The 23501-nt window shown below is 33.7% G+C and overlaps 1 protein-coding gene across 2 annotated transcripts in view; it reads right to left on the bottom strand.

Moving 5' to 3' along the window:
* LOC130901196 (cyclic nucleotide-gated channel rod photoreceptor subunit alpha) overlaps nt 1-23501 on the bottom strand; it is a 386005-nt gene that overhangs the window by 14619 nt on the left and 347885 nt on the right. The window contains exon 10 of one of the 2 annotated variants that reach the window (XM_057812379.1): nt 17658-17807. In XM_057812379.1, coding sequence (XP_057668362.1) covers nt 17658-17807 — 150 coding nt within the window. The remainder of the gene's footprint in view (nt 1-17657; nt 17808-23501) is intronic. The other variant, XM_057812380.1, reaches the window with a different exon arrangement.

Raw genomic sequence — 23501 nt, 5'->3', positions numbered from 1 at the left:
ACTCAAATGTAGCTATAACTATGGCATTTAGATAGAGGGAACATTAACTAGAAAATAATCAGTGTTTCTTAAGAATTTCGAATAGCAAAAAATATACAGGATGATTCATTTGAAATAACTGAGCTCATTTTTTTTACGGAAAAAGGAAAGATCTGACAACAATGTAGATACCACCATAATATCGGCTGTATCACAAGACCTTTGCGTACAAAAATTTATACAAATCGTTCAAGCTGTTTTCGAGATAATTGAGATATTCCATACATTAAACTCAATCTGTTCTTTTACAAATTTCATACGAGTATCAAATACAAAATATTTTAATTGTCTACTGAAAGAAGTGATACTCCTAGGGACTACGAAAGCTTTATTATTTTATTTATAAAATAAACTATAGTTTAAAGTGAAATAATCGGTAATAGAGAATAAATGAGTGATGACAGCAACAATTCTTATTGGCCTTTGAGTAAGATCATCATGGATATACACTTTTACCACAAAATTGATTGGAAATAGGTATGAAACATTGATGTTTGGTGAACTTCCAAAATTAATATGAATATAAAATAAAAACTTAACTGCAGCTGCCTGCACAACTTTTGTATTGGATATAGTAACTGCACAGAAAGTTTTTTCCTCTTCTTCAGAAATCTTCGATGATCAAATTTGAACATTGTTATGTTGATATAGATAATATGTTGAAAAGTCTGGTGTTTTGTGATTCCTTTTTACTATAATCTTGTTATCATTCTTTACGTTTTTTACTTGTCATTGTAACAATCAAAAGCAACACTATAGAACCACAAGCCCGACACAGCCTCAGAGGGCAGTTGATATGGAATAACTACGTGATTAAACTTGATAACAAACAAAATGAAACTGTGGCCGTTCGTCTGCTCGAGATCGTTCCTAGGTCCTTACTACACTGACTATTTAATGTTAGATGCTCCCCACAGATGTAGTTAATGTCTATGTTAACCCGATCACGGGGCTTCCCATCGTCCCTCATCCTACTTTTACGAAGTGTTCCCTCCCTCTACCTACTGATCGGCAAACTTGTCGTGACTGCCACCATACGTGTTTATTCAAAACTCTGTTGCGGGCCGGATTAGTTTGGCCCGAGGGCAATACTTGGCCGGCGGGCCGTACTTTGCCCATAACTGGTCTAGCACTATGTTGAAGAGAATGAAATTATTGCCGAATACCCTCATTAAATCCATGGTAATCGAAAAGAGAGTGAGGAATAGGACTGATAACTTAACTGGAAGTAATGGAAGCATGGTAGTAAGATCTTCTCGGAAAATACCGTTAATTGTGGGGTGCATTCTGGAAGGGTTGAGTTTAGTAGTGTGTATATATTTGCACCTTAATCGATTCCATCTTGCATTGCTCCTTTTTAATTTAGTTAGTAGTTTTGTTTGTGTCAATAATATTCTATTATCTATTTTTATATTTCGAAATATGTTCTAGGAGCTATATAGTGTGTATGTTAATGTATTATGAACGCCCAGTATATAGGGGGGTTAAGTACAAAAGTTCTGGAAGAAAAATAATGTACAAAACATGCTAAAAGCATGCAATGGTTAGTAGTTACCCAATTAAGTTGACGATTTACTTAACTCAAGTAAAGTTAATTGAGTACCATTAAATATTATAAAGGGTTTAATATAAAAAATTTATTTTTCCGACAAGACCGCGTCTAAGACTCTCAAATGAGAAAAAAATTATAATAAGAAGAATATTTTTTTCACGTGAAAGAACACGGCCTCTGCTTTGGGAATATGTTTAATGACAGTTTGTCACAGTTCAAAGGAGAGTAAAATGGCCGCAAAGGGACAACTTTTGTCGATTTACGCTTCAGACAAAACACGTTCTGAGCATAAAACTGAAAATGTTTTTAGAATGTTTTTAGGAAAATATCATCGCTCAAAATAAAATTCAATGATGATATTTACGTTAAATTTAGAAATATTGAATCCTTAGAATTCTTCATTAATAAAAGGGTAAGAGAATAAATAACTCGAAAGGTGTATATATACAGGGTGAGATTTCAGTATATTATAGTATATATATAGTATATTATAGTATTATATTGGGTGTTTCGAAACAATGGTAAATATAGTGAAAGGGTAAAAAATGAAATGTGCAGAAACTGAAAGCGAGTGAGGACGAAGACAGATAAGAAATAGAAAAGCAACTACAAAAGACAACTCGAAACGAGAAAAAAAGTGTAATAACTGCTGCCAAAGATTATATACACGATTATATACACTCTGTATAAAAATTTGACGACAAAGTTCGATCCCAGCGACATCTCTCCGACTGGCTCCGTACCAGTTATTCATTTGATCCTTAGACAAGGAAAAAAGATTTCTATAATCAAAGATTTTATTCATATCCATGCTAACGCTGTAGATGCGCGGGATATTTGAGAATTGATTCACAATTTCGCGGGAAATTTGAAAATAACGAGTAATTTTAAATGCTCGAAGCTAGTTGTCGCATCAAATTGTGGATGAATCAAAAGTATTATGCGAAATACTTTCTAAGTGATGATAATAATGTATCTGCAAGCATTAACTTGGGGTTACTTATTCTTTGCAGCCAAATTCTGCAAACGTCTTCATTCGTAGGAATAGAATGTCTATAAAAAGTAAAATAATGATAAAATCATTCAACATATTCAACCATTCAACAAAATGATTTCCTAAATACAAATTAATGAAGTTAGGAAGAAAAGAGTTATTCTCGTTTAGATATGAACTCGATACATGATTGCAACTTAGAATCCAGAATCCAGATTGACAAACATTCAAAAATAAAACACCAAAAAGTAAGCTTTTATATATAATAAGGGGGATGTTCTAGTAATTAAAACCCTAAATCACAAATTTTTGGCGTGGCAACATGACATTTGTGGGCGGGGGCGTTGTTCTTCAAAACCAAAACACGTTTGGATAGCTTTCCGCGTGTTTTAACTTCAATTTTTTCCCATAGAGTGGTCACTAATGTCTAATCTCCAGTTATTGTTCTACCATTATCCAAAAAATCAATCATAATTACTCCATGGCAATTGCTTAAAAACTGAAGCAACAACTTTTCCAACAGATTTTTGGACACGAAACTTCATGAGTCTTGGAGAACCAGAGTGTGGCCATTCCATAGATTGTTGCTTTATTTCTGGATCGTAAAAATGTACCCAAGTCTCATCCATGCACGCTCTTGGCCAACATTCAAACATTTGGGGAACCATTTTGCAGCAATGTTTCTCACGTCCAGATTGACGTGAACCATGTGATGAACGCGTTCGTATGAAATATTCGGTGCTTCAAATATCCGTTTTAGCCCAATTCTACGGTCTGATAAAATCATGTCATGAGCTACATCGATATTTTCGGGGACTGACACAGAAACTGGCTTTCCCGATCGGTCATCATCTTCAATGGAAAATTTACCTCTTTTGAAGCTTGCAGTCCAATTTTTCACGGTCGCATACGAAGGACATTGATCACCAAAGATATTAAGCATATCTTCGTAAATCTGCTTACTTCTTAACCTTTTTAAATACAGGTACTTGATGATGGCTCGATACTTCAATTTGTGGGTGGACATCTTTTTTCTTTGAATTTATTGCGTAACTCTGGTTTACTTTTTTGACGTCAAACTTTACACTGACACTTCTACTAAGTTATTGTTCATTGCTATGGTAACACAATATTTTGTTTATGCACGGAACTGGTCTAGGCTAACTAAATATCAATACATCCTCGTAGATAGATGCTCGATAGTAAGAAACTAAGAACAGAAACATGTAATGAACTGTAAATAAATAGTAGTAAAATGTAGGCTACAATTTCAAATAGAATGCTGAGAAGTGAACTAATTTTTTCAAATTGCATTTGTATATTTCAGCTTTTTTGGGAAGCACTACCTATATTTAAATTACGTTATTTTCCGAAATTTCATAAAACTGAATATTGTAAGAACAATGATTATGAGGTTTATTTGAATATGAGGAAATGTATCGTACTTAAAAACATATATTTACTAGGAACATAAGGCTCACAATTTTTTGTCAATAACTCACTTTGTACACCTGATAAGTAGCAGTGATGAAATGATGGAATAAACTTATAGAATAGAAGAAAGCTGAAGGGTATAAAGTGAATCCCAGAAAAACGGAAAGACTGGAAAAATTGCGATTTACTTGGATACACTTGACCCAACGGTCACTGAGTACCCTGACTTCATCGACCTGTCTGAAAAACACGTTTTTTCGAGGTTTCCAAAGTAGTCCTCACAATTTTGTATGAATTTTTTATGTGCTTCTTAAATTTGGACATAAAATGAAGTCGTACGCTGTATTGGATATCTATTCGTTGCCCAATTCGACCAATGAGATCGTGGTTAGAGCGGAGGTGTGAGCCGGTGCGTTCTTTTTATAGAACAACACTTTTTTCTTCGCCAAATCAGTTCCACAATTAGGCACAGTAGAACGCAATGACACTCTTCTTCAGGAAGTAGATGTAGATCATTCTAGACCCTAGATCCTAGATCCTATACCCCAGACCAATAGTGTTTTTCTTCATTTGAACACGTTCGCCGAGTGAAGTCTACTTCTTCGACTGTTCCTTGGTTTCCCATATATATTAGTGGATCGTTGATTGTTGCCAGATGATATTTTTTCTGATTGCACTTTCGCAGCGTCCAACATTGCTTGGAAGTGATCTCATGGTTACGCTTGTTGTCTGGAGTAAGCAAATGCGGGGGAAAGCTGTCTCATGCCCGAATTTTCATGCAGGATATGACCTACGCAAATTTTTTGAATGTCTACTATCTTAGAACAAAATAATTGAAGCGAGTATCCTTGGGGAAGTAAAACATGGATAAATAAATTAACGTGTACATACTATTTTTCAAATTTAAGCGAAGGTTCATTCGAGCACTGGAAAATACGGATATACAAATATTGTAATCATTGCTATGTAAATAAACTCTTATTATTGATCTTCTTAAAAAGTTTTTATATTACCGTGGGTCTAAAATTCCTTTACATGCTTTCTGATGATCCTTGCAAGAATAATGATGATAATTGACAAAATTATTATAATGTTATCGATCTATAAAGTTTAGAACTGCTCAATAATCGAGCCCAAATCTGTTTCTACTGCATTTGATATGAATAAAATTCGTTTTTTTCAACTGCGTAGATTTGAAAAATAGTATACAGATCAAGATACAATATTACGCCGAATGATTTGTTCATTTTCCTTCCAGTATATATTATAAAATAATCACGAGGATGCTATAAATCAATAATTAAATGCAGTTATTTGAAATCAATTATATAATTGATAATAGATTCAACAAATCAGGGGATTACTGAAATGTATTATTATAATTTTAATTGAATATTACTAGCATTTTTATTTTAATTTCAAATTTTAGTATTAATTTTGAATAAATTTTAATTTGATATTCGTTTATATTGGAACTCACAAATTGTATGATTATAAAATAAATTTTTCGTACGTTGAGGTTATTCTGAAAATAGAATGATGAACATACTTAAAAATATGTTTCAAAATGTGATGAAATTAATATGTTGATTAGGGATGGTTGAAAGTGAAATTATCATTTCAGAAAGTCGAGAAAGAAAATTTTGAAGGAGGATTAACATGATGATAATAATGTATCTAAGAAAGATCAATTTGAGGATGTTCCCAGAAGTACCTAGCCTGACCTAGAGATGGCGATAGTTGCTTGAAAAATACCAGTGTACTTGAACGAGACCGTAAGACCTGCGAAGATCTACATCGTAGTAGTCGACCAAATGAGGTGATGACTCCAGAAATGTTGAAAAAAATCCTGGATTATTATTGACTGAAAATGCATGAGCTAGCAGACATAGTAGGCATTCAAAAAGTGTGGTACATCGCATTTTAACTGAAAATTTGGACATGGGAAAGCTGTGCGCAAGATGGGTGCCGTGTTTGCTCACAATAGAACAAATATAGCGTCTTAAAGATGTTTCCATCGAGTGTTTGGCAAAGTTTCACAAAAATAAAGCCAAATTTTTGAACTGTTTCATAACGTGGGTCCATCACTTCGCACTTACAACAAACGAACAATCAACACAATGGACTGCAAAGGGAGACCCGGCTCCAAAGAAGGCAATCTGCAGGTATGGTCATGGCGTCGGTTATTAGGGCTACGCGTGGGATAATATCCATTGACTTTCTTGAAAAAGGAAAAACTATCAATGGCGAACTTATTGCAGCGTTTGAGCGAAGAAATCAAGAGAAAACGGCTGCATTTGGCTAGGAAGAAGGTGTTGTTTCATCAAGGCAATGCACTAGCTTACACATTCGTTATTGCAACAGCCAAAATTAATGAATAAAAGTTTGAATTTCTTTCTCATGCACCCTATTCGCAAAATTTAGCCTACTCGGATCATATTTAGTTCTTAGCTCGATGGTCAAAGATTTCCTTTGCTGGCTAGTTATTTCTCTTGTAGAATTGAAATATGAATCATACATAATGGCAAAACTACTAATAATATAAAACAAGATACAATACATAAAAGCAAACAAAAGAAATAAAACAGAAATTAACGCTATCGAATAAGAGAAAGAAATTGAAATGAATAGAAACCATTTAAGGGTCAAATAAAGAGACAAAACCGGAATCGTCATTCTATATTGAATTTCAATGGGAAATGTGGCTTATTTACTAGATATTTGATAAGTACGAGACATAGATATCAGAAGCATATAAAAAAAAATAATTTTCATACAAACAAAGCATTTCGAGACATAAGAACGGCTGGAGTTCATCATGAACGTATTTGCAATTTCTTCTAGCTCAATCCTAAAGTTGATACGTTCTTTTGCATATCAGGATCAACTATTGGGTATGTACTGCGAGAAAATGTCCTTCAATAAAAACGAATGAAGAGAATCCCCAATATCGTTAGAGGTATGTAGCTTCAACTGAAGAATCATTTTAAATCAGCTAGAACACTTTGACCTATTATATTATATGAGACGGCATCGATTTTACCGAAGAAATAGCTCAATAGAACCAAGATAATGTTGTTTATTTGAGTGAAGCATTGAGAAATTGTAATCATTTCAAAGTATGTACATACTGAACAATAATAAAACTGTATACCTAGTTAGTTATCAATTAAGGTAACTCGTATTATAGAAGCAATTGATACAAGTGAAACTACTTTTCTGTTTAAAGTACTCAACGTAAATTCTAACCTATTATATATAGGATTCACCATAAATACTGATAAGTCTCATTCAGTTCAAGTGAGCTTGCAGTATAAGCCCAAATTTCAAAGATTCACATCTAAGTATCGAAATGGATTGTGTCGACCAACTTGCGTTTAAAGTAGTGGTTTTCAACGCAAATTCTAACCTATTATGTAAAGGGGACATAGTGAAAGCTGATAAGTCTGATTCAGCTCAAGAAATCTTGCCATATAAGCCCAAATTTCAGAGAGTCATATCTAAATATCGTAATAGATTGTGTCGACCAACGCGCAGTGGTTAAATATTTGCGTTTAAAATAGCTGTTATCAACGCAAATTCTAACCTATTATTTATAGGGTTCACAGTGAAAGCTGATAAGTCTGATTCAGCTCAAGGAATATTGCCATATAAGCCCAAATTTCAGAGAGTCACATCTAAATATCGTAATAGATTGTGTCGACCAACGCGCAGTGGTTAAATATTTGCGTTTAAAATAGCTGTTATCAACGCAAATTCTAACCTATTATTTGTAGGGTTCACAATAAAAGCTGATAAGTCTGATTCAGCTCAAGAAATCTTGCCATATAAGCCCAAATTTCAAAGATTCACATCTAAGTATCGAAATGGATTATGTCGACCAACTTGCGTTTAAAGTAGTGGTTTTCAACGCAAATTCTAACCTATTATGTAAAGGGGACATAGTGAAAGCTGATAAGTCTGATTCAGCTCAAGAAATCTTGCCATATAAGCCCAAATTTCAGAGAGTCATATCTAAATATCGTAATAGATTGTGTCGACCAACGCGCAGTGATTAAATATTTGCGTTTAAAATAGCTGTTATCAACGCAAATTCTAACCTATTATTTATAGGGTTCACAGTGAAAGCTGATAAGTCTGATTCAGCTCAAGGAATATTGCCATATAAGCCCAAATTTCAGAGAGTCACATCTAAATATCGTAATAGATTGTGTCGACCAACGCGCAGTGGTTAAATATTTGCGTTTAAAATAGCTGTTATCAACGCAAATTCTAACCTATTATTTATAGGGTTCACAATAAAAGCTGATAAGTCTGATTTAGCTCAAGGAATATTGCCATATAAGCCCAAATTTCAGAGAGTCACATCTAAATATCGTAATAGATTGTGTCGACCAACGCGCAGTGGTTAAATATTTGCGTTTAAAGTAGTGGTTTTCAACGCAAATTCTAACCTATTATGTAAAGGGCACATAGTGAAAGCTGATAAGTTTGATTCAGCTCAAGAAATCTTGCCATATAAGCCCAAATTTCAGAGAGTCACATTTAAATATCGTAATAGATTGTGTCGACCAACGCGCAGTGGTTAAATATTTGCGTTTAAAATAGCTGTTATCAACGCAAATTCTAACCTATTATTTATAGGGTTCACAGTGAAAGCTGATAAGTCTGATTCAGCTCAAGGAATATTGCCATATAAGCCCAAATTTCAGAGAGTCACATCTAAATATCGTAATAGATTGTGTCGACCAACGCGCAGTGGTTAAATATTTGCGTTTAAAATAGCTGTTATCAACGCAAATTCTAACCTATTATTTATAGGGTTCACAGTGAAAGCTGATAAGTCTGATTCAGCTCAAGGAATATTGCCATAGAAGCCCAAATTTCAGAGAGTCACATCTAAATATCGTAATAGATTGTGTCGACCAACGCGCAGTGGTTAAATATTTGCGTTTAAAATAGCTGTTATCAACGCAAATTCTAACCTATTATTTATAGGGTTCACAGTGAAAGCTGATAAGTCTGATTCAGCTCAAGGAATATTGCCATAGAAGCCCAAATTTCAGAGAGTCACATCTAAATATCGTAATAGATTGTGTCGACCAACGCGCAGTGGTTAAATATTTGCGTTTAAAATAGCTGTTATCAACGCAAATTCTAACCTATTATTTATAGGGTTCACAGTGAAAGCTGATAAGTCTGATTCAGCTCAAGGAATATTGCCATATAAGCCCAAATTTCAGAGAGTCACATCTAAATATCGTAATAGATTGTGTCGACCAACGCGCAGTGGTTAAATACTTGCGTTTAAAGTAGTGGTTTTCAACGCAAATTCTAACCTATTATGTAAAGGGCACATAGTGAAAGCTGATAAGTTTGATTCAGCTCAAGAAATCTTGCCATATAAGCCCAAATTTCAGAGAGTCACATCTAAATATCGTAATAGATTGTGTCGACCAACGCGCAGTGGTTAAATATTTGCGTTTAAAATAGCTGTTATCAACGCAAATTCTAACCTATTATTTATAGGGTTCACAGTGAAAGCTGATAAGTCTGATTCAGCTCAAGGAATATTGCCATATAAGCCCAAATTTCAGAGAGTCACATTTAAATATCGTAATAGATTGTGTCGACCAACGCGCAGTGGTTAAATATTTGCGTTTAAAATAGCTGTTATCAACGCAAATTCTAACCTATTATTTATAGGGTTCACAATAAAAGCTGATAAGTCTGATTTAGCTCAAGGAATATTGCCATATAAGCCCAAATTTCAGAGAGTCACATCTAAATATCGTAATAGATTGTGTCGACCAACGCGCAGTGGTTAAATATTTGCGTTTAAAATAGCTGTTATCAACGCAAATTCTAACCTATTATTTGTAGGGTTCACAATAAAAGCTGATAAGTCTGATTCAGCTCAAGAAATCTTGCCATATAAGCCCAAATTTCAGAGAGTCACATCTAAATATCGTAATAGATTGTGTCGACCAACGCGCAGTGGTTAAATATTTGCGTTTAAAATAGCTGTTATCAACGCAAATTCTAACCTATTATTTGTAGGGTTCACAATAAAAGCTGATAAGTCTGATTTAGCTCAAGGAATATTGCCATATAAGCCCAAATTTCAGAGAGTCACATCTAAATATCGTAATAGATTGTGTCGACCAACGCGCAGTGGTTAAATATTTGCGTTTAAAATAGCTGTTATCAACGCAAATTCTAACCTATTATTTATAGGGTTCACAGTGAAAGCTGATAAGTCTGATTCAGCTCAAGGAATATTGCCATATAAGCCCAAATTTCAGAGAGTCACATCTAAATATCGTAATAGATTGTGTCGACCAACGCACAGTGGTTAAATATTTGCGTTTAAAATAGCTGTTATCAACGCAAATTCTAACCTATTATTTGTAGGGTTCACAATAAAAGCTGATAAGTCTGATTCAGCTCAAGAAATCTTGCCATATAAGCCCAAATTTCAGAGAGTCACATCTAAATATCGTAATAGATTGTGTCGACCAACGCGCAGTGGTTAAATATTTGCGTTTAAAATAGCTGTTATCAACGCAAATTCTAACCTATTATTTGTAGGGTTCACAATAAAAGCTGATAAGTCTGATTCAGCTCAAGAAATCTTGCCATATAAGCCCAAATTTCAGAGAGTCACATCTAAATATCGTAATAGATTGTGTCGACCAACGCGCAGTGGTTAAATATTTGCGTTTAAAGTAGTGGTTTTCAACGCAAATTCTAACCTATTATTTGTAGGGTTCACAATAAAAGCTGATAAGTCTGATTCAGCTCAAGAAATCTTGCCATATAAGCCCAAATTTCAGAGAGTCACATTTAAATATCGTAATAGATTGTGTCGACCAACGCGCAGTGGTTAAATATTTGCGTTTAAAATAGCTGTTATCAACGCAAATTCTAACCTATTATTTGTAGGGTTCACAATAAAAGCTGATAAGTCTGATTCAGCTCAAGAAATCTTGCCATATAAGCCCAAATTTCAGAGAGTCACATTTAAATATCGTAATAGATTGTGTCGACCAACGCGCAGTGGTTAAATATTTGCGTTTAAAATAGCTGTTATCAACGCAAATTCTAACCTATTATTTATAGGGTTCACAATAAAAGCTGATAAGTCTGATTTAGCTCAAGGAATATTGCCATATAAGCCCAAATTTCAGAGAGTCACATCTAAATATCGTAATAGATTGTGTCGACCAACGCGCAGTGGTTAAATATTTGCGTTTAAAATAGCTGTTATCAACGCAAATTCTAACCTATTATTTGTAGGGTTCACAATAAAAGCTGATAAGTCTGATTTAGCTCAAGGAATATTGCCATATAAGCCCAAATTTCAGAGAGTCACATCTAAATATCGTAATAGATTGTGTCGACCAACGCGCAGTGGTTAAATATTTGCGTTTAAAATAGCTGTTATCAACGCAAATTCTAACCTATTATTTGTAGGGTTCACAATAAAAGCTGATAAGTCTGATTTAGCTCAAGGAATATTGCCATATAAGCCCAAATTTCAGAGAGTCACATCTAAATATCGTAATAGATTGTGTCGACCAACGCGCAGTGGTTAAATATTTGCGTTTAAAATAGCTGTTATCAACGCAAATTCTAACCTATTATTTATAGGGTTCACAGTGAAAGCTGATAAGTCTGATTCAGCTCAAGGAATATTGCCATATAAGCCCAAATTTCAGAGAGTCACATCTAAATATCGTAATAGATTGTGTCGACCAACGCACAGTGGTTAAATATTTGCGTTTAAAATAGCTGTTATCAACGCAAATTCTAACCTATTATTTGTAGGGTTCACAATAAAAGCTGATAAGTCTGATTCAGCTCAAGAAATCTTGCCATATAAGCCCAAATTTCAGAGAGTCACATCTAAATATCGTAATAGATTGTGTCGACCAACGCGCAGTGGTTAAATATTTGCGTTTAAAATAGCTGTTATCAACGCAAATTCTAACCTATTATTTGTAGGGTTCACAATAAAAGCTGATAAGTCTGATTCAGCTCAAGAAATCTTGCCATATAAGCCCAAATTTCAGAGAGTCACATCTAAATATCGTAATAGATTGTGTCGACCAACGCGCAGTGGTTAAATATTTGCGTTTAAAGTAGTGGTTTTCAACGCAAATTCTAACCTATTATTTGTAGGGTTCACAATAAAAGCTGATAAGTCTGATTCAGCTCAAGAAATCTTGCCATATAAGCCCAAATTTCAGAGAGTCACATTTAAATATCGTAATAGATTGTGTCGACCAACGCGCAGTGGTTAAATATTTGCGTTTAAAATAGCTGTTATCAACGCAAATTCTAACCTATTATTTGTAGGGTTCACAATAAAAGCTGATAAGTCTGATTCAGCTCAAGAAATCTTGCCATATAAGCCCAAATTTCAGAGAGTCACATTTAAATATCGTAATAGATTGTGTCGACCAACGCGCAGTGGTTAAATATTTGCGTTTAAAATAGCTGTTATCAACGCAAATTCTAACCTATTATTTATAGGGTTCACAATAAAAGCTGATAAGTCTGATTTAGCTCAAGGAATATTGCCATATAAGCCCAAATTTCAGAGAGTCACATCTAAATATCGTAATAGATTGTGTCGACCAACGCGCAGTGGTTAAATATTTGCGTTTAAAATAGCTGTTATCAACGCAAATTCTAACCTATTATTTGTAGGGTTCACAATAAAAGCTGATAAGTCTGATTCAGCTCAAGAAATCTTGCCATATAAGCCCAAATTTCAGAGAGTCACATCTAAATATCGTAATAGATTGTGTCGACCAACGCGCAGTGGTTAAATATTTGCGTTTAAAATAGCTGTTATCAACGCAAATTCTAACCTATTATTTATAGGGTTCACAGTGAAAGCTGATAAGTCTGATTCAGCTCAAGGAATATTGCCATAGAAGCCCAAATTTCAGAGAGTCACATCTAAATATCGTAATAGATTGTGTCGACCAACGCGCAGTGGTTAAATATTTGCGTTTAAAGTAGTGGTTTTCAACGCAAATTCTAACCTATTATGTAAAGGGCACATAGTGAAAGCTGATAAGTTTGATTCAGCTCAAGAAATCTTGCCATATAAGCCCAAATTTCAGAGAGTCACATTTAAATATCGTAATAGATTGTGTCGACCAACGCGCAGTGGTTAAATATTTGCGTTTAAAATAGCTGTTATCAACGCAAATTCTAACCTATTATTTATAGGGTTCACAGTGAAAGCTGATAAGTCTGATTCAGCTCAAGGAATATTGCCATATAAGCCCAAATTTCAGAGAGTCACATCTAAATATCGTAATAGATTGTGTCGACCAACGCGCAGTGGTTAAATATTTGCGTTTAAAATAGCTGTTATCAACGCAAATTCTAACCTATTATTTATAGGGTTCACAGTGAAAGCTGATAAGTCTGATCCAGCTCAAGGAATATTGCCATAGAAGCCCAAATTTCAGAGAGTCACATCTAAATATCGTAATAGATTGTGTCGACCAACGCGCAGTGGTTAAATATTTGCGTTTAAAATAGCTGTTATCAACGCAAATTCTAACCTATTATTTATAGGGTTCACAGTGAAAGCTGATAAGTCTGATTCAGCTCAAGGAATATTGCCATAGAAGCCCAAATTTCAGAGAGTCACATCTAAATATCGTAATAGATTGTGTCGACCAACGCGCAGTGGTTAAATATTTGCGTTTAAAATAGCTGTTATCAACGCAAATTCTAACCTATTATTTATAGGGTTCACAGTGAAAGCTGATAAGTCTGATTCAGCTCAAGGAATATTGCCATATAAGCCCAAATTTCAGAGAGTCACATCTAAATATCGTAATAGATTGTGTCGACCAACGCGCAGTGGTTAAATACTTGCGTTTAAAGTAGTGGTTTTCAACGCAAATTCTAACCTATTATGTAAAGGGCACATAGTGAAAGCTGATAAGTTTGATTCAGCTCAAGAAATCTTGCCATATAAGCCCAAATTTCAGAGAGTCACATCTAAATATCGTAATAGATTGTGTCGACCAACGCGCAGTGGTTAAATATTTGCGTTTAAAATAGCTGTTATCAACGCAAATTCTAACCTATTATTTATAGGGTTCACAGTGAAAGCTGATAAGTCTGATTCAGCTCAAGGAATATTGCCATATAAGCCCAAATTTCAGAGAGTCACATTTAAATATCGTAATAGATTGTGTCGACCAACGCGCAGTGGTTAAATATTTGCGTTTAAAATAGCTGTTATCAACGCAAATTCTAACCTATTATTTATAGGGTTCACAATAAAAGCTGATAAGTCTGATTTAGCTCAAGGAATATTGCCATATAAGCCCAAATTTCAGAGAGTCACATCTAAATATCGTAATAGATTGTGTCGACCAACGCGCAGTGGTTAAATATTTGCGTTTAAAATAGCTGTTATCAACGCAAATTCTAACCTATTATTTGTAGGGTTCACAATAAAAGCTGATAAGTCTGATTCAGCTCAAGAAATCTTGCCATATAAGCCCAAATTTCAGAGAGTCACATCTAAATATCGTAATAGATTGTGTCGACCAACGCGCAGTGGTTAAATATTTGCGTTTAAAATAGCTGTTATCAACGCAAATTCTAACCTATTATTTGTAGGGTTCACAATAAAAGCTGATAAGTCTGATTCAGCTCAAGAAATCTTGCCATATAAGCCCAAATTTCAGAGAGTCACATCTAAATATCGTAATAGATTGTGTCGACCAACGCGCAGTGGTTAAATATTTGCGTTTAAAGTAGTGGTTTTCAACGCAAATTCTAACCTATTATTTGTAGGGTTCACAATAAAAGCTGATAAGTCTGATTCAGCTCAAGAAATCTTGCCATATAAGCCCAAATTTCAGAGAGTCACATTTAAATATCGTAATAGATTGTGTCGACCAACGCGCAGTGGTTAAATATTTGCGTTTAAAATAGCTGTTATCAACGCAAATTCTAACCTATTATTTGTAGGGTTCACAATAAAAGCTGATAAGTCTGATTCAGCTCAAGAAATCTTGCCATATAAGCCCAAATTTCAGAGAGTCACATTTAAATATCGTAATAGATTGTGTCGACCAACGCGCAGTGGTTAAATATTTGCGTTTAAAATAGCTGTTATCAACGCAAATTCTAACCTATTATTTATAGGGTTCACAATAAAAGCTGATAAGTCTGATTTAGCTCAAGGAATATTGCCATATAAGCCCAAATTTCAGAGAGTCACATCTAAATATCGTAATAGATTGTGTCGACCAACGCGCAGTGGTTAAATATTTGCGTTTAAAATAGCTGTTATCAACGCAAATTCTAACCTATTATTTGTAGGGTTCACAATAAAAGCTGATAAGTCTGATTCAGCTCAAGAAATCTTGCCATATAAGCCCAAATTTCAGAGAGTCACATCTAAATATCGTAATAGATTGTGTCGACCAACGCGCAGTGGTTAAATATTTGCGTTTAAAATAGCTGTTATCAACGCAAATTCTAACCTATTATTTGTAGGGTTCACAATAAAAGCTGATAAGTCTGATTTAGCTCAAGGAATATTGCCATATAAGCCCAAATTTCAGAGAGTCACATCTAAATATCGTAATAGATTGTGTCGACCAACGCGCAGTGGTTAAATTTTTGCGTTTAAAATAGCTGTTATCAACGCAAATTCTAACCTATTATTTATAGGGTTCACAATAAAAGCTGATAAGTCTGATTCAGCTCAAGAAATCTTGCCATATAAGCCCAAATTTCAGAGAGTCACATTTAAATATCGTAATAGATTGTGTCGACCAACGCGCAGTGGTTAAATATTTGCGTTTAAAATAGCTGTTATCAACGCAAATTCTAACCTATTATTTATAGGGTTCACAGTGAAAGCTGATAAGTCTGATTCAGCTCAAGGAATATTGCCATATAAGCCCAAATTTCAGAGAGTCACATCTAAATATCGTAATAGATTGTGTCGACCAACGCGCAGTGGTTAAATATTTGCGTTTAAAATAGCTGTTATCAACGCAAATTCTAACCTATTATTTATAGGGTTCACAATAAAAGCTGATAAGTCTGATTTAGCTCAAGGAATATTGCCATATAAGCCCAAATTTCAGAGAGTCACATCTAAATATCGTAATAGATTGTGTCGACCAACGCGCAGTGGTTAAATATTTGCGTTTAAAATAGCTGTTATCAACGCAAATTCTAACCTATTATTTGTAGGGTTCACAATAAAAGCTGATAAGTCTGATTCAGCTCAAGAAATCTTGCCATATAAGCCCAAATTTCAGAGAGTCACATCTAAATATCGTAATAGATTGTGTCGACCAACGCGCAGTGGTTAAATATTTGCGTTTAAAATAGCTGTTATCAACGCAAATTCTAACCTATTATTTGTAGGGTTCACAATAAAAGCTGATAAGTCTGATTCAGCTCAAGAAATCTTGCCATATAAGCCCAAATTTCAGAGAGTCACATCTAAATATCGTAATAGATTGTGTCGACCAACGCGCAGTGGTTAAATATTTGCGTTTAAAATAGCTGTTATCAACGCAAATTCTAACCTATTATTTGTAGGGTTCACAATAAAAGCTGATAAGTCTGATTCAGCTCAAGAAATCTTGCCATATAAGCCCAAATTTCAGAGAGTCACATTTAAATATCGTAATAGATTGTGTCGACCAACGCGCAGTGGTTAAATATTTGCGTTTAAAATAGCTGTTATCAACGCAAATTCTAACCTATTATTTGTAGGGTTCACAATAAAAGCTGATAAGTCTGATTCAGCTCAAGAAATCTTGCCATATAAGCCCAAATTTCAGAGAGTCACATTTAAATATCGTAATAGATTGTGTCGACCAACGCGCAGTGGTTAAATATTTGCGTTTAAAATAGCTGTTATCAACGCAAATTCTAACCTATTATTTATAGGGTTCACAGTGAAAGCTGATAAGTCTGATTCAGCTCAAGGAATATTGCCATATAAGCCCAAATTTCAGAGAGTCACATCTAAATATCGTAATAGATTGTGTCGACCAACGCGCAGTGGTTAAATATTTGCGTTTAAAGTAGTGGTTTTCAACGCAAATTCTAACCTATTATGTAAAGGGCACACAGTGAAAGCTGATAAGTTTGATTCAGCTCAAGAAATCTTGCCATATAAGCCCAAATTTCAGAGAGTCACATCTAAATATCGTAATAGATTGTGTCGACCAACGTGCAGTGGTTAAATACTTGCGTTTAAAAGAGTTATTGCTTACGCAAATTCACAAAGATTTAGTAACAAAAACAAAAAATGTGAAGAATCAAAATAAAATTAAATTGTTTAGGAATTAAATTCAAAAATTTTCAATTGCGAATTAAGATAACGTATAACTCAATTTGTGAGCTCCTTCGAGGATTATTATCTTTAAATTTATTAGAATTAGGTTAAATTTGACAAATAAAAGCCAGGCAGGATTGTCTTCATAACATATCAAACATGCATATATGTATATAAAAGTATCAAAATTTACAGAAGAGGATAAATATATAGATATAAAGAAAAATAACAGCGAATATTATAAAAACACCCAATTTTTTTTGGGCCTGCCTGCTGATATTTACCAAGGTGTTTACCTGCCGTGCCCATATTCAAAATTGAAATTTCTCCGAAATAACTTCCTGCTTTTAATGTAGCTAAAACGGTCCTACCGTTATCTGCGACAACTTGAAGTCTGCCTCGATTTACTATATACATTTCTTTACCGACTTCACCTGCAACAAAAAATTCATTTATATTTTGGGTAGTTAAAAATTGTCATAATATACACTCCATGAAATGTATCCTCTTCTACTCATCTTTGAAGTAATGTTGTTAAATTGATTGTGTGTTTATTGGCTTCCCAAGATAGTTATTTTGAAGGAGAAAACATTCAGTTGTTTATTCGAAATGAATTAATTTAAAAAATTGGTATCATTACTTCATTTCAACACTTTGTATTTTATAATTGGAAATAAATATTCCAAAAAATTTTACAATGAAAATACTTAATCTGAAATAGTACCAGTACGTTTTCAGACTCAATTAATCAAAAAATATTCAGATCACTCATAAAGAATTAATTTTACAAAGAAAAACGTTTTAATAAAAATTCTGAGAAGCTCTTTCCAGTCTTTGACGTTCAAATAATCACTGTTATCGGGATATTTTTCTAACTTGAGAAAAAACGAAATTTTACTGATTGAAAACATGCGAAAGGCCTACGCAATGGAACTTCTGGGAAATATTTTTAGTTATTTGATGTTTATTAAATCTTAAAAATAATGTTGGACTTTGGAAATAAATATATTTATTTTTCAACATAATCTCTTTTTAGCTCCATACACTTTTTCCAGCGATGTTCAATAAGTTCGATACCCTTATTATAATAAGAATCGTCAAACTCCTTAAAATAGCCATTAACTGCTTTCATTGTTGGAAAATCTTCAACTACCTAACCATTTTTTCAAGTGTGGGAACAGAAAATAATCCGACGGGGCTAAATTTGCCGAATAGGGTGCATGAGGTAGCAATTCAAACTTCAATTCTTTAATTTTGGCCATTGCAATAACAGATATGTTAGTTGGTGCATAGTCTTGATAAAACAACACTTTCTTCTTAGCCAAATGCGGCCGCTTTGCTAGATTTCTTCGGTCAAACGTTATCCCAAGCGGTCTTTGCCTTCTTTCGAGCCGATTCTCTCTTTTCAGTCCAATGCTTTTTCTTGTTTAGAAATTCACTATTGATGGCTGTCAAACAAATACTAAACAACGTGGCGTCTTCAGGCTTGAAACATATGCTAAGCATTTTCTAGTACAGCGGTATTTTTCAAGCAACTATCGTCATTTGTAGGTTAGGCTAGGTATTGATTTGGTTTTTTCCGTTATCTTTTTTAGATACATTATTATCATCACGTTAATCCTCTTTCAAGATTTCTTTCTAATTTACAGTTCTCTTCTCGACTTTTTGAAATGTTTAATGATAATTTCACTTTCAACCATCGCCAATTAACATATTAATTTCATCATATTTTGAACCATCTTTTTTAAGTAGTGTTCATCATTCTATTTTCTTCAACGTACACGAACTATTCTTGTATTGAACGAGAGAACAATAAGAAAATAAGAAGAATACATAAATACAAGCGTAGAAGCAGATAAAAACAGACTAACTGAATGTATCACGACACAAATACGGATATCAATGAACCGTAATAGAATTGATGCGTTTTATTAGATAAAAAGATGCTCAATACAAAGAAAAGTAAAATAATAAATATAGTATTTACCCAAAAAGGTCGCAACAGAGAATAGAACGATAAATTTTGAAAGAGAAAGGTAGATAGACCGAAGAGATTGGGGTGAAAAATAGGAACTTCAATTGTCAGATAAAACAAAATAACAGAATAAAGAACGAGTGAGAATACACAGAAATAGAATAGGAACAAATAAAAACAAACTAACAGGTACAAATACGGATACCGATGAACCAGAAGAGAATTGATAAGAGTTAGAAGATGAATAGAGAAATATAAAGAAAACAACCAGCTCAAAAAATAATAAAGAAGTTTTTTTATAAAATTCCAGATAACTGGAAAAAAAATGACAAAATTTGCTTAGTACAAAGAAAAAGTCCAAGGATTTTTCAGAAAAGGTGACATCACAACTGAAGAAGTAAATAAAAGAAAACAATTGCTGGAAAGAGAGCAGTCGTTGTGAATACAATAGATACTTAAAACAGAATAGAAATAAATTAAATGAACAGGAAAATAAGGAGCAATAAACTGTTAGGAGAGAAATAAAACAACAAGTTTAGTAGAAAAATGTTCTCCAGTTTAAATGGGAAATCAAATATTTTCTCATCAATAAAAAACTTGCTGTTTTTAAGGAGTTTAATTTGAACAAAATTCGATTGTTACACTGAAAAAATTAGAATCATTGTCATGTTTAGAATCTGAATTCATGGTCAAGAATTGATGTTTTCTGAAGCTGATACCGAGAGCGAAGATAGTATATTATTGATAAATTTAAGTTATACAAGGGTTACCAAATATAGACAAATAAAAAGAAATATTGATAATTGGATATGAATTGAATTTGAACCAATTGTCGAAGCGTTAATTCCATTCTGTGATTTAATGTGATTCAAACGCATCAACCGTTTCTTCAGGTGTAGAAAAACGTTGACTTCGCAATTTATTTTTGATCTGCGGGTATAAGACAAAATCTTTGGATGCCAAACAAGGACTTTACGGCGGATGACCCAATTCGATGTTTTGACATATTAAAATCCGTGTTGCCATGTCTCAAAACTTAAGTAGCAAGCCTCGTATGTTTGATTGTATCAATATTTAAAAACCGATATTATCTTAAGCATAACGTTTCTACTTCTCTATTTGTTTAAGAAGTGAAGTTTTGAGACATAAATTACACGCAACATTATGATATATTACCCTCTAATATGGAAAGAAACTACTAAATAAGTTCTCGAGTATACAAAGTAAAGCGTGCTAAAAGAAAATGTTGCATAGATTTTTTTACCAAAAAGGTTCATAAAATCTCATTCTTTACTCAACGCCTCTATTATTCAGGTGAGTTTATCTTTCCTCTGCATAATTTTCAAGTTGAAGTTGAACATATATATTCCACAAAAGTCCATTATTCAGTCTCCACATAAACTAAATATAACTCACGTATTTTACGCGAACGTGAACGAGTCAAAGAGAGCGCCAGGTAAAAGTTAATTTTTAAGTTTATACATTTTTTTGATTATGGATTTATTCGTATATGGTTTGAGGAGTTTAACTTGTTGTTAATTGTGAAGATTATGTACTGTTCGTGTACTTTTAATAAATGTTTCAAAATTAATAGATATTTGTTTGTGGTTACTGGAACTTCCTACAACGTTCTGGACGATAATACCACTCCCATTTTCCTGTCTTTCTCAAATAGGAGCTGTAGGAGCACTTGGTGAGACTGGGGTGTAGTTTGGAAGAGATTCTTGAAGTTCAAACGAAATACGGCTATATAATCATTCAATATACAGGGCGGGTGCGCTACAACTCGTGATGATTTCTAATCCGTTGAAAGAAGGATGCGCCAACTCGCGACAGGAATATTTCAGGTAAATGAAAAGGTAGTCCGACTATATAATAAAACTCGTGACGAATTCATTGAGAGAATTACCTGGATTTTAGTATCTCTTCCTCTTTATAAAGTTGAACAATCCAAAGATCCAGAGGGGCAGATGCTACCTTCGACTACATATTAATGGTGACAAAATAAAAGGAAGAAACTTCAGAAACGAACAAAGGAGACAAAATATCATGAAATATAAAGTAGATAGCTGAAAGAGCGAACTTGTAGATGAACAATTCCAAAATGTTATGACCACAACTTTGGAGAATAGAAGAACGTAAGAAGACGTCGAAATAGAAGGAGAAATGAAGGAGGTGACTCAAAAACAGCTAAGGAGGATAACAAACAGAAAAAAATAGATGATTTGATAAAGATTGCAGACAATCATTGAGAAAAAGACGCAAAATATCAGTCGTAGTTGGGCAGAGATATTATCGATGTAAAAACGGATGTCTCATAGGAAGCAGAACTGCACAGGTGAAGACAATACTTTGATGAGCTGCTGAATGAAGAAATAGAGAAAAACAAAGAATGTGAGTCGCAGGAAGAGTAGGAAGAAAGCTACCAAACCCCTATGGTAGAAACACCAGCAGAAATTGATATAAAGGAAGTAATAGACAATATAAAAAATAATAAAAGTGCCAGAATGAATGAATATTTAACATATCACACGAAACCTGTGATCTAGAAAAGATGTCAAGCTAATGGGACACAGCAATTATTTGCCCCATACGTAAGAAAGGAGATAAGGCCGTAATTACAGGGGCATTACCTAAAATACGAACAAATAGGGTAGAATCAAGGCGGGTTTATTTATTTATCGACTTTAAACAGGCATTTGATTTGATATTTAGAAAACACCTGTACCAAGCTCTAGCAAAACTTGGAATACCTAAGAAATTGATACGATGCTTATCTGAAAGATTGACGTAGTTCTTATAACCAGAACAAAACAGGAACTATCAAAAATGTTTTCACTATTTGAAAAGACAGCAAAAAGATATAGCTTACGTGTCAATGAACATAAAACCGAGTATATGGAAATGGATAACGACTTTTTAAGTGACACAACAATCACAACAGAGCAAAATAAGGAGTTCCGGTTCGAGTACAAGAGTTTGAATACCTGGGAGTCACGATAACAAGTAAAGGAGACGAAATTAAGGGTATCGAAGCTAAGAATTTACAAGCCAGTGATACAACCTACGGTGTTATATGGTAGTAAATCCTGGATCATGGATACGAAAGAGGATAACAGGATAAATGCATGGGAGAGAGGATTGTTGAGAAAATTTTTTTTGGATACGAGAGGAATAAGATGAATGGAGAAATGTCAAAAAGACTGCGTTGGGTGGGGATTATAAGCAGAATGGACGAAGACAGTTGGGTGAAAAGAGTGTTAATAAGTGAAGAAGGTGGTGCAAAAAGAAGAAAAGGGCATCCACGTAGAAAATGGCTGGATGCATGGAAGGAAGACTTATTTGTTTTAGGAAGAAATATTTTAACTAGCAAAATTAAGAGGAGACATCGTACAGAACTATTTATTTATCGCTCGATGAAGACAAAAAATAAGTATTATATGAAAATCCAAAACCACAATGGCAGTAACTCTTTCAAAATAGATCAATACTAAGTACTGTCTAACGGTTTACATCCCAGAATAGTTCTTTTTTATGTTTAGTGAAGTTTTTGCGGAATTGTTCATTTTGAAGTGCTGAAACCTGTACAAACTTTTAATGTATATATATCTTTATTGTAAACAGTAATTTTTTTGTATATATTCAGCATGTGAGAGCGATTTGAACGATACATTTTCTATTTGTAATAATTCTTTATTTTAATTTTGACTGAATTGTTTTTTCACTACCAAATAGAGGATAATGGTGTTATCTAACCCATTAACATGTTTATAACGGTAACTAGCTGGAATATCATTTCAAAATATTCAAAATTCATCATACTTTGCATAACATTTCATAAAATTATATAATGATAAAGTTTGAAGTATTGTTAATAGAACACGAACAATGCATTAACTGGAAATAGCAAGTTACAACTAATTAAATAACTTCGTTAATTATGGATCAAATATTTAATCAAAATGATATCTGTAGCGCCTTATTGGTCATAAATATGAAAACAAAGTTTCCGGGTGAATAAGAGTTTTCAAGTTATGTTCAATACTAATTTTGATTTCAAAGGATAGGCTTGAACTCGAAATAAGTATTCGTGATTAGACTGAGGAAATGCTGTTTGTTTTAAGCCCTCCACATCTTTCATTGATCTTTATGT

This window comes from Diorhabda carinulata, chromosome X, assembly GCF_026250575.1.
Source record: "Diorhabda carinulata isolate Delta chromosome X, icDioCari1.1, whole genome shotgun sequence".
Taxonomy (NCBI): domain Eukaryota; kingdom Metazoa; phylum Arthropoda; class Insecta; order Coleoptera; family Chrysomelidae; genus Diorhabda; species Diorhabda carinulata.
This window is presented reverse-complemented; position numbering and strand designations above follow the sequence as displayed.